The sequence below is a fragment of the Muntiacus reevesi genome, chromosome 3 (assembly GCF_963930625.1).
Source record: "Muntiacus reevesi chromosome 3, mMunRee1.1, whole genome shotgun sequence".
In the NCBI taxonomy this organism is placed as follows: domain Eukaryota; kingdom Metazoa; phylum Chordata; class Mammalia; order Artiodactyla; family Cervidae; genus Muntiacus; species Muntiacus reevesi.
Genome location: NC_089251.1, coordinates 205,723,981 through 205,736,835, shown reverse-complemented (window position 1 = coordinate 205,736,835; position 12,855 = coordinate 205,723,981). Strand labels below are relative to the sequence as shown.

The following is a 12,855-nucleotide window of genomic DNA, read 5'->3' as shown; positions in this document are numbered from 1 at the left end:
GTGATAAGTGATGCTACTAATATTAGTACTAAATAGCATGCAACAGTGAGCCAAGGGTAAATGTGGAATTTCAAACTGATATATTATAGCCAGTTTCCTGAAGAAAACAAAAGCCCCACTTTTTTGTGAATGCTCTGACACCGCTCTATGTGCAAAAATGACGGACACTTTCATGAGTAGGATGGAACAAAATAGGATGCTAATAAGGTCTGGAGAGGTACACAGAGCAGTTGAATTTCAATTAAGAAAAAGATTCTTGTAGCTAAAAGAAGTAAGAATATCCTCAAAGTTATCTCTATAAAATTATATATTTTAAAATATTTAATTAACACAATATTAAAGAGAATAAGGGGCCTCCCAGGTGGTGCTAGTGGTAAAGAACCTTTCTGCGAATGCAAGAGGCATAAGAGATGCTTGTTTGATCTCTGGGTAGGGAAGATCCCCTGGAGGAGAGCATGGTAACCCACTCCAGAATTCTTGATTACAGAATCCCATGGACAGAGGAGCCTGGCAGGCCACAGTCCAGTAGAGTTGCAAAGAGTCAGACAAGACTGAAGCAACTTAGCAGGCACTCATGCAAAGAGAATGAGGAAATAAAACTTTTTTTGTGAGTCCTTGTAGCTTAGTAAGTCAGAGATGTAGACTCCAATTTCAGTTCAGCCTCTTATTGACTATGTGACCTTTGTCAAAATCTTTAACTTTGCAGAGCTTAATTTTCTTCTCAAGTGAGGTTACTAATATCCAATATGACTTGAGGGAGCATCTGGAAGAGAGATGGTAGATCACAGAGTATGAAGATCCCAAAAGACTGTGATGAGATGTGGAGATGAAAGGAGACAGGGGATAAAAGTCAGGCTCCAAGGTTATTAAAACAGAAGCTTAATTATTCATTATGTGTTGAAGGAAGAAGTCTCTATTCTAGGACTGAAAAATTCAAGAGACCTCAGTGATAGTGCCTCACAGCTAAGGAAAAATTTAAAGAAATGAGCCAAGAATAGAAAAAACAGAAAAGAAATGAAATACAGAGTTCGCTCAGTAATGAATGAAGACAAATAAATTAATCCTTAAGTTATATTTGAGTATTGTTTAAATTTTAGATTTCATCACAATAATTTGAATTACTTTGATGAATTGATTTTATAATAAGTGCCAAAGGCAATTGGAGTTAAAAAATCCTTACTATTAAAATTATTAAACTATTTCAGATTACCAAAATAAATGAAGTTTAAAATCCTTAATAAAATATTGAAGTGTTAAATGATCAGTACAGTAAAAATGAAAAAAAATATCATTAGTTTAATTCATTAAAAACTATAAACATTTAAATAAATATTTAACATATTAATCTAGCAGTATAGAAGTAATAATAATTTTCCATGAGCAGTTGGATTTTGTTATCGAAATAATGGTGGTTGGAATAAGGAAATTTCCTTTAAACAATTTTTATATCAATACATTAAAGGAAAATATTTTTACATAAAAGACTGTAAGTGTATCATAACATAATTTCAAATAAAAATTCTAAATGTCATAGGAATAAAAACAAATTACTTAAGAATGATAGAGATTCCTTTCCAGTAATCTAGAAAACATATTGAATAATGAAATATTAAAGATGTTGCCATAATAGAAGAAAACAACAGGATTGTTATTTTTATCATTATTATTCAACATTGTTTTGACAATGAAGCTAATGAAATGATTCACTAAAATGAAATAAGCACCTTTTAATCAATGGTGCTAGAACAGTTAGTTGTCATGCAATATGCCAAAAAAATAAAATAAAATATGAATCTCTGATTATTCCTCATATGATAGATAAAATTTATCTCAAGATCTTTCAGGGAGTTATATGTAAAATATAAAACTATGAATCTTTCAGGATAAAAGAAAATCTTCAGTGTTATTTGAAACATTCTAAGTCTTGACAGCAAAAGTGTCATTTATAAAATGATAAACTAGACTTCACCAAAACTGAAAGAACAAAAAACAAAAAATCTTTTCCTTTGCAAAAGTCCCTTTTAAGAGGATGAAAAGAAGCGAGAGTTGGATGAAATTTGAGTTGACATATCAACAAATGATTTGTATCAGAATATAAATGCTGTCTAAACTCAACAGTTAACCAATCCCACAAACAAAACAATCCAATTAGAAAATGGGCAAATGACATTACCAGACATTTCACTGAAGAGGATATAAATATCACAAATAAACACATTAAAAGATGTTCATTAGCTCTCAGGGTAATGCAAGTTAAAGCCACAATGGCATTCATTATGCGTATGTCAGAATAGCTTATTAAAAAAAAAAAAATCCTTGCAGGAATGCAGAAAAACTAGATTTTTTTCCTTACAAAAATAAATATGTAACATAACCCAACAATTGCATATTTTGGCATTTATCCCAAGGAAAGGAACATTTATGTTCACATAAAAACCTATAAATAGTGTTCATAGCAACTTTATTGATAGTTGCCCCAGACTACAAATGATAACCCAGATTTCCTTCAACAAATAAACAGTTCAACAAACTGGTGCGTTCATGCCTTGGAATATCAGCAAACAGCAAAAAGAAACAGAGTACTGATATATTCAAGGACTAAAGTGGGTTTCAAAACAATTATGCTGACTGAAAAAGGCCAATCTCAAAATATTACGTAATGCATGTTTCCACAACACCCTTGAAATTGAAAAATTATAGAGATGGAAAAGTAGATTAGTGGTTACCAAAGGTTGCCGAGAGAGGCTATGTGACAAAAGGACAACACAGGAAATCCTGGTGACAAAACTGTTCTTCGTCTTTACTGGTGCTCATCATATCTGATACAACTACATAGAAATAGAGACAGCCACGTATACACACATGTACACAAATGAATACATGCAAAACTGGTGAAATCTGAATAAAGTTGATGGAAGGTATCAATTTTCTTTTTGTGCTGTTGATTATGCAGATGTGTTTGATTGATGGGAACTGGATGAAGGGTATAAGGGATCTTTCTGTATTATTTCTTACAACTGCATGTGATCTGTAATACCTGAAAATTTCCTATATATCGTTTATATATGCCTGTGTGTATATTTGTATATATTTTACATATAAGTGTATGTATATATGTAATGCACTTATATGTATTGAAATATGTATTGTAATATACATACACATGTATATGTATGTGAAAGTGGAAAGTGTTAGTCGCTCTGTCCAACTCTTTGAGACCCATGGACTGTAGCTTGCCAGGCTCCTCTGTCCATGGGATACTCCAGGTAGGAATATGGGACTGGGTAGCCATTCTCCACCACGCAGGCTCTTCCCGAACCAAGAACTGAACCCAGGTCTCCTGCATTACAGATTCTTTACATCTGAGCCACCAGGAAAGCCCATATACTTGTATGTGTGTGCTTAGTTCTCAGTCATGTCTGACTCTGCAGCCCCATGGACCGTAGCCCACCAGGCTCCTCTGTCCGTGGGGATTCTCCAGGGAGTAATGCTGGAATGAGTCGCCATGCCCAGTCCCAGGGAATCTTTCCATTCCAGGGATTGAACCCAGGTCTCTGGCATTGCAGGCAGATTCTTTTACCATCTGAGCCTCCAGGGAAGCCCATGTGTATGTAAATATACATACATACATATACATATAAATTTAAACTTTATGAAAAGGAAAAATTATTTTCAGATGATATAATTAAATAAGTAGAAAAAAAGAGATTTCATTTCCATTGGCATTTTAAAGCAAATGTGATATGGTAAATAATGTAATGATTAACTCTGTGTGTATATAAAGTTATTTAGATTAAGAATGGGAAATATTCTGTTCACAGTAACAAAGCATATATATGAGAGAAAGTTGCTCAGTCGTGTCTGACCCTTTGAGACCCCATAGACTATACAGTCCATGGAATTCTCCAGGCCAGAACACTGAAGTGGATAGCCTTACCCTTCTTCAGGAGATCCTCCCATCCCAGGAATCGAACCCAGATCTCCTGCATTGCAGGTGGATTCTTTACCAACTGAATTATCAGGGAAACCCAAAACAAAACATATATACTTACTAGTAAATACAATAGGAAATGTAAAGGATCTATATGAAAAGTAGAAGATGAAACAATTAGTGTATATAAAATATGAGTGAACTAAGTAGTTCTGAAAGAAGAACCTTTATATTAGAAAATGTTTAGAGTTTTTCAATTCACTGTATATATGTTTTGCTATTTTAGTAAGATTTCTATTTTGGTGTGTTTTAATATGATTTTCAAGCTCATAAGAAGAATATATGTTTGAGAAATAGTATTTGAAAAACTATTAATACTTGAAAATAAGAATTATATGGTGTGGTGTAATTGCTTTAAAAGTTTTTTTTTGTTTGTTTACAGTTTTATATCTGCCTAAAAGATACAGTAAATAAAATATGTGGAATTTACCTAGGAGCAAAATTATAGTTAATTTTTCAATTCAGTTGATAAGGATCATTTTTAATACATTGTATTAGAATAATCTACCCTTCCATTGAAAGTTAGATCCTACCTCCCACTCTTAGCTGTATAAATTTCCTTAGATCAGCTAAATAAATGCCTATCAAATAGAGATGGTGAAATATAATTATGTAAAAATTGAAAGGATTGGATTGGACAAATTATGGTGTTTTTATATAATCTCAGGAAACTCTACATTGTGAAACTTATCTATAACAAAATCCGGTCCTATTGAGATATCTCATTGAATAAATATATTTTCTGAAATTCTAATAAAATTAGCTCATTTTATTAAAATCCCAAACTCCTAAGACAGGAAATTAATTATAGAATCATGACTCCTTTTCTCTATCAAACAAAAAGCACTCATCCTTTTTGCTAAAATGTTCTCATTCCTTCATTTGTCCATGCCATTCCCTTTCTCTGTATTTTGCAACCTGAAAGTAGTGTTAGTCACTTAGTCATGTCTAACTCTTTGCGACCCCACGAACTGTACTCTGCCAGGCTCCTTTGTCCATGGGATCCTCCAGGCAAGAATACTGGAGTGGATTCCCATTCCCTTCTCCTGAGGATTTTTCCCGACCCAGGGATCAAACCCAGGTCTCCTGCATTGCAGGCAGATTCTTTACAACATGGGCTACAGGGAAGATCCACAAAGGAAAGATCCAGAAATGAAACCTGAAAGGCCCAGGTCATTTAACTTTAACATAAAACTGAACAGATTTTATTTTCAAGAGAAATTTTATGTTCACAGAAAAATTGAACAGAAGGTATAGAAATTTCCCTTTTACCTTCACCTGGGTAAGACCTTCTGCACTGTTATTATCCCACCCAAGATATGTCTGCTACAATTGATGAACTTATATTGACATATCATTGTTAGTCAAAGTCCATATTTTACTTTAGGATTCGCTCTTGCTTTTGTACTTTTCTATGTATTTTGACAAATATATAATTACATATATCTGGCATTATAACTTTTCATACTGTTTATAGTATTCTCAAGGCAAGAATTCTAAAGTGGTTTGCCATTTCCTTCTCCAGTGGACCATGTTTTGTTAGAACTCTCCACCACGACCTATCTGTCTTGGTTAGCCCTACATGTCATGGCTCATAGTTTCATTGAGTTAGACAAGGCTGTGATCCATGTGATCAGTTTGATTAGTTTTCTGTGATATTTTTAGAGTCTTCAGTGTTTACATTTTTCAGTGTGTTAAGTAGTTGGAATCATACAGTATGCAGTCTCTTCAAATTGGCCTCTTTCACTTAATAATTTAAGATTCTTCCATGATTTTCATGGTTGATAGCTTATTTCTTTTTATCACTGCATCATATCACAACATCTGGACCACAGTTTATCTGTTCACCTACTGAAGGACATCTTGGTTGCTTCCAAGTTTTAGCAATTATGAATAAAGCTACCATAAACCTCCATGTGCTGATTTTTGTGTGGCTGTAAGTTTTCAACTCACTTGGGTAAATACCATAGAACACAATTGTTAGATTATATGTTTAGTTTTATAAGAAACCACCAAACTGTCTTCCAAAGTATCTGTACCATTTTTCATTCCCACCAGCAAGGGTTGATAGTTGTACATTTTGTTTTTCATTGAAGTCTTTTCTGATTGTTTTTGCAAGGTATTTTCCCTCCTTTCTTTCTGTTTATACAGTACTCTATATCCTCATCATAGTCTTTCTTGCTTTGTGTGAAGCCCTTGGGACACGGGATAGATATGTCCCCTGCACCTTACAGTACTTCACTTAACACCTTGAAAATTAAGAGCCCTATTATTTGTTGAATGAATAAGGTAATTTAAAATTTTATCCTATGAGACTGCCAAATGGAGCATTTTGTTTTGCAAATAATTTTATGGTAGGCTTGACTCACATGATTCTCACTAGCTCCACTTGTTACCTATTTTTCAGTTGTTTCTGAGCAATTATTTTGTGGGTTAAATACATGTTAGACTCATGTATTGAAGGAAATTGCATTTAGAGTTATTGATTCTTTGCCCCAACTTTTCTACTGGAAGAAACAAAACCTTGCTGCAGTAAGTACTGAGCCTTTAAAAAATTTCTGATGATGTTAGCATATATTGTTGACACTTTATTTTCACAAGAGTTAAGGTCACAGCTGAAAGGTAACAAAGATGGTTTTATACAGTAAATAAACAATGGCATTGTTTTACAAACAAAATAAAATATCCTTAACTTTTTAATAGACTTTTTCATCTAAAAACTTGCTTGCTGTATTTAATTTTGGTGCTTAAATCATGTTCTTCTGTTTCTTAGACTTTGGAATTTAAAAGGGAAGTACACCTAGTTTATGTGTCTGGGACTAATATGAATGTACACTTTTCATTCATATTCTGGCATTGTATTACTTTTGAAATTTTTGCATTTCACTCCTAGACTCACTTAGTATTTGTTGCATGGTAATTATTTGTTGAAATTTGGCATTTATTCTGTTTATTTGGTGAACTTCCTTTCAATTTGGGAAGTTTTATTTATCATATTTGTTTATAACATTTACCTCTTCATCTTTAATATTTACAACAAAACTGTAAATTTATCATTAGAGAGAATATGTTGAAGTTATTTTGGAAAATAGTGGGCTGGATTATGGTTAAACAGTGAACAATATATCCTTTGAGGCATAATTCACTTTTTTCCTATTATATATCACAACATAAAGTCATGGAACAAACTTCTAAAGTCAAAGAACATTAGCGTTGCCATTTTATATTGTTATCTTATTAAGATATGTTTTTGAAGCAAAATAGTCCAAATATTATAATTCATTAGTTTTTAAAAGTAACATGAGATAAGTATCTAACCTAAAATTTACTTTATTTCAGATGAACTCACAAATTCATCAGAAACCAGACTGTCTTTAGAAGACCTCTTCAGGAAAGACTTTGTGCTTCATGACCCAGAAGCTCGGTGGATCAATGGTATGTATGTATGTTCTTATGTGTCATGTTTATTTCATGTTCTGTATGGTGGAAATTAAATAATGAGATTTGTATTAATATTTTAATTGACATTATTCTTCAATGATTTTATATACCATTTAATCAGAAATGTATACCTTGGCTCTTATGAATAAAAACCTTTTCTTAGGATAAGTCTTCAATAAAATCATCCTCCAAACATTATATTGACGGCTCTGTATCTGCTCTTCCCTCATAATCATTAATTATGTGACTTCAAATGCATATTATATCTCTAGCATTTCTCTAGGTAATTCTCATTGATGTAGAAGTATAGATATGAGGAAGGCTTACTATATGTAAGTGCTTCAGATTTGACAATCAAGTTAATTTTCTTTTTTCTGTAGCTTTTCTTTTTTAAGTTTAAATGCCATAAACTAAGGGGACTCTAACAAAGGTGAAATGACTGAAAGAGCATGGGAACATATTGAATTTTGCTTTTTACTGGCGTGGCTAAGAAACCCCCTCAGCTGTCTTTAGGTTATTCCTTATTTTGTTACTTTCAAAAAGTTTTAAAAAGCATTTAGATTTTAAATTAATTAATTAACTCACACCACTTAGTGGCTCCAGGGACTTTGGTTTGTCTTTACGGGAGTTTGTGGGGGGAGTTACTGTGTAATCCAGTCATAAGAAATGTGTTGGTGAAAAGTAGGTCAGGGGATTCCCCTGTGGTCCAGGGGTAATGACTCCTTGTTTCCACCGAAGTTTGCAGAGGCTCTAACCCTGGTTGGGGAACTAAGATCTCGCATGCAGCATGATACAGCCAAAAATAAATAAAGAACTAAAAACTGTCTTTTAGAAAAGAAAGAAGGAAGTCAAATTTCCATTCCTTGAGTTTTACAACTTGCCTAACCATACTAATCACTGTGGTTGCTGATTTTGTTGTGTAGTCTCCAAGTTAAGTCTGACTCTCTTGTGACTCCGTGGGTGGTAGCCCTTCCAGGCTCCTCTGTCCATGGGATTTCCCAGACAAGAATCCTGGAGTGGGTTGTCATTTCTTTCTTTGGGGGATCTTCATGACCCAGGGATTAAACCCATGTCCTGTGTCTCCTGCATTGGAGACACCTGGGAAGCCCCAGTCTCTGGCTTGATAGATGTTAATCTTTGCCTTTCACTTTATTTAGGCATAATATGTATATATTTTAGCTTTGTTTTCAAGGCATAGAGTAGATTATTTCAAAGCATAGGAATATATATTTTTTCGCCTTTTCTTTGCCTTTTTATCTAATAAATACTGTCTTACAGTCTATCCTTTCTTCTCTAATATCCTAATTAAGTACATTTATGTCTGCAAATTAAGTGTTAATTTATGGAAGCTATAAAAATAATGTAATTTAATTAACTAGGGCAGGGGCCAAATCATACTTGTTTACCTATCATTGGTACAGTGTTTGGAGATCAGCAAGCACTTAAGGTGATTTTTTTTTTCTTTGAATAAATAAATGAAAGCATTTAATTGAATTTCAGTTTTATTTTTCTATAAACTCAAGTTTCAGTTGAAATTGGCTGCAAGATAAATATTATCATGCTGATGATATTACAAATAGAGAAAACATGATAGCAATTTTATTCATCTATTTTTGTATATTTTGATTCTGAATTCTTCATAAACTTCGGTCTTGCCATATTGTTTCCTTTGCATTATGATTATTTCGGATGTACAAAACTCTATGATTTATTTCAGATGAGTACTATTACTAAATTTTAAGAAGGGATATAATTTTCTAGTATTGTTCTAATAAGTGGATCCCTCACAAACTGTTCTCCTGATGTGCTAATGTAATTTTGCAAGTCATCTTTTTACTTGCTAGCCAGTATTTTCTATTGAAGGAGATGAACAAAAAAAAAAAATGTGTCATTAAATTTGAAATGCTGAATGATATTCTTTTTTCTTCACCATGATTTTGATCAAACTATTAGAAATTTATGTAGTCTTTTACTTTGGAAAGTAAAAGCAAGAAAAGTCATGGGTCCCATCTCCCTTCTCAGGTTAGACTGGGTTATTTAAAAAGTCATTTACTCCTGTGTGTAACTGCACTTCAGTATCGAAGTACCAAAGGACTGGAGGGATGTTTAAGCAGTGAACTGCGTGCTAAATTAGGCCATATTTCAATATTTAGGGCACACATTCTACTCTAATGCTTTACAAGATATCACAATAATATTATTTGGAGTAAGTCATTTTAATCATTTTTTCATAATTTCTTTAACAATCATTGGTAAACCTGATTTTGAGACTATATCCTTGGATAAAGCTGCAATGTTATTAATATAGTCTAAGTAAAACCTAAAATCAATAATACTTATAAAAGAATTTGACATAAAGCAACCCTTTAAACAGGATTAAACAAAATCTAAGCTCTTAGAGGCATGCCGTCTTCATAAATCCTACTGAAGGAATTGATTTCACTGTCAGTAGATTTTGTGCGCTGGGTTCTTTTCGAGCAGGAGAATAGATATGTCTTCATTTATGCAATCCAGATCACCTTTCTGGCAATCACTGGATACTTGGCCTATTTATGTATTCCTCACAAAGTCAGAAACTACAATGGGAGCTATGAGTTCAATGTGTAACCCTGGCTTCATTGTCACAGATTATGTCTAGACGTAAAATGTGAGCTTCTTTTTGCTAATAATGTTTCACCAGGATTCCAAAGTATATAAGTGGATTGAAGGAATCTAACCTATGCTCACTTGGAAACTTTAGTTGATTGTTAGGGGTCACCATATGAGTGTTTAATACATTGCTAGTGAAGGAGACTGAAGGCTTATAGATGCCCCTGACGTGTAGGCTGAAGTGCAGTATGTCATTCATTATGCTCCTTCTCCGTTAGTATATATGTGAATGTCAATGCAGCCTTGGATGGGTGCTCATGTTCCTCTTTGGCAGAACATCTGCCTTCCCCTACACCTACTCAGAAATCTGAAATCTCCATTTTTATAGTGTCTTCTTCCTAGTTATGTCACCTTGAGTCCTAGACACCTATCTTCTTTAATGTTATTCATCTCCCACCTACATTTGAGGATCAATCCACCATCAAAGAAAAATCTAATATTGTGTGGCTTCTTTGCTAGCCTTTGTGCTGGATCTTTATAGATGTGTTTCATGGATAGCGTGTAAGTTATAATGGTGAACTCCAGAAAACTGAGGATAAAGCAAAAAATTTATCCAAAACACAGCTGATAAGAGTTGGAGCCTGCTTTAGTCAATATGTTCAAAGTATAGAACCTATCTTCTCTCACTGTTTCACTGAGGTGCCATTCCCAATTTTTAACACATACAGTAATTAGCTCCTTGACAGCCTCTTGGTTACAGATTATCAGTGTGGCTAATCCTTTCATGTAATCATGTCATTTCCCAGGTGTATTCATATAATGGTAACTTATGTGGTCACTAAAAGAAAAATGTATAAGCATATTTATTGATGTGTATGGTAGAAGGAGAAGAGGGCAGCAGAGGATGAGATGGTTGGATGGCATCACCAATGCAATGGACGTGAACTTGGGCAAACTCCAGGAAATGGTGAGGGACAGGGAATATTGGCATGCTACAGACCATGGGGTCACAAAGAACTGGATGTGACTTGGCGACTAAAAACAACGTGGTATAAAAAGTGAACAAAGATGTCTTTAAAACAGAGTGCATAGTATATGGTTCACACTGTCTGTCCTGTATAACAATGAATGTTGACAAACGGCTAGATTTTGACCTGATTTTTTTTTTCTTTTTTGCTTACTTATTTTTTCTAAATTTTATTTGATAAATGTGTGCATTTATGTGATTTTATAACTATTTTTTTTAATTTTTAATTCAATTTTTATTTTACAAGTGAATTTTTATTTGCAAGTGGATTTGCAAATAAAGTTGTGTTTGTCTGAAGTGTGCAGCAAAGAGATTTAGTTATGCATATACATATATCCGTTCTTTTTCAGATTCTTTTCCTATATAGGTTATTAGAGAATATTGACTAGAGTTCCCTGTGCTGTACAGTACGTCATTGTTGATTACCTGTTTTGTATATAGAAGCATGTATATGTTAACCACAGACTGCTTCATAAATAAAAAGTTTCATGGGTCTCTAGACCTCAAGCAGTCTCCTGGCAAATATAAGGCTCAGCTAAAAATTTCAAGCTCATTTCTCAAAAAAATCAGCGGGACCCCTTTGCCAGTTGAATAAATTTCAAAGTCTTCCCGATGTATTCCAGGCCTCTCAGAATCAAGCTTGGCCTCTTTTCTACTCCTCTACTGTACATTATGTTTCAGAGATATTGAACTACTTGATATTTTGCATAGGTCTCAAAAGCTCTTTTGACTTGGTACTTTTGTCCACACGGTTTTCTCTACCTGGAATCCCTTCCCCAATCAGAGAACCTACATCTTTATCCCACTTGAAACCTGATTTCCAGGTGCAAAGACAGTGACTGTTCCTTTTCCTGCCAGCAGTAAGGGACATCATCTTCCTGTAAACCCCAGAGGCTGATTCTCTCATATAGAAATTTCTGCCTTGATTATAACATATTTAACCTACTCTAAGACTGCTTCTAAAACTATTGTGAAAGACCACTATCTTAAAATTTAATAATTTGCTTTTATTTCTTATTTGGCCTGAATCTATATTTTTGAAAAATACAATAAAAAGTGAACTACTAGAAAATAAAGTAATAAATAGGCATTTCATATACAGTCTCCAAATTTATCTTCTTATAATCAACCATTCAAAAATTACATTGCAAAAATATAATAAGTACCACAATAATAATGGGCTCCAAAAAAAAGAAATTTAATATCCTGCTTTGTTTGAGAGAGGATCTACAGGCAACTCATAGAAAGGATTGTTATTGGTAATTTTGGTAATTCCTAAATCACAATTAAGCAAATAGTGAGAGAAATAGTGATTATTCACTTTACATGCCAATTCTCAGATTTTGAACGGGAACTAGCGTATCAACAATATTCAGAGGTTTTAATGTAGGAAATGAACTAGCTTCCTTCTTGTTAACTAATCTAGGTTAGATTAACAACACTAATCTCTGGGGATGATGTATATCTAGACTATCTCTGTTTTTTTTTTAATAACATTATTGGCAAGAAGAAATGTCTCTAAAATAAGGATGATGGCAATGGAAGTAGAGATCTTATAGCAATTTTAGCAATTTGGGGATATTCACTTTAAAGTTTTATACAAAATGAATTAAGTGATACTGTATTTTTAAACTCTGTCTTCAACTCTTTGCCACTAGCGAATTTCAAAATTTATTCTGTAGGTTATAAATCATTTATCCATCAAAAACAGATTTTGGATTTTAAGTACATCTGGGGTATAGTGAAAAGACTATGGTTAAGTCCATAACACATGCTGGAGGTCGGGAGACCCATGAAACTTTTTCAT

The 12,855-nt window shown here is 33.5% G+C and overlaps 1 protein-coding gene across 1 annotated transcript in view; it reads left to right on the top strand.

Moving 5' to 3' along the window:
• Positions 1 to 12,855, top strand: part of DPP10 (dipeptidyl peptidase like 10) — a 707,061-nt gene that overhangs the window by 194,696 nt on the left and 499,510 nt on the right. The window contains exon 3 of the mRNA XM_065927825.1: positions 7,331 to 7,426. Coding sequence (XP_065783897.1) covers positions 7,331 to 7,426 — 96 coding nt within the window. The remainder of the gene's footprint in view (positions 1 to 7,330; positions 7,427 to 12,855) is intronic.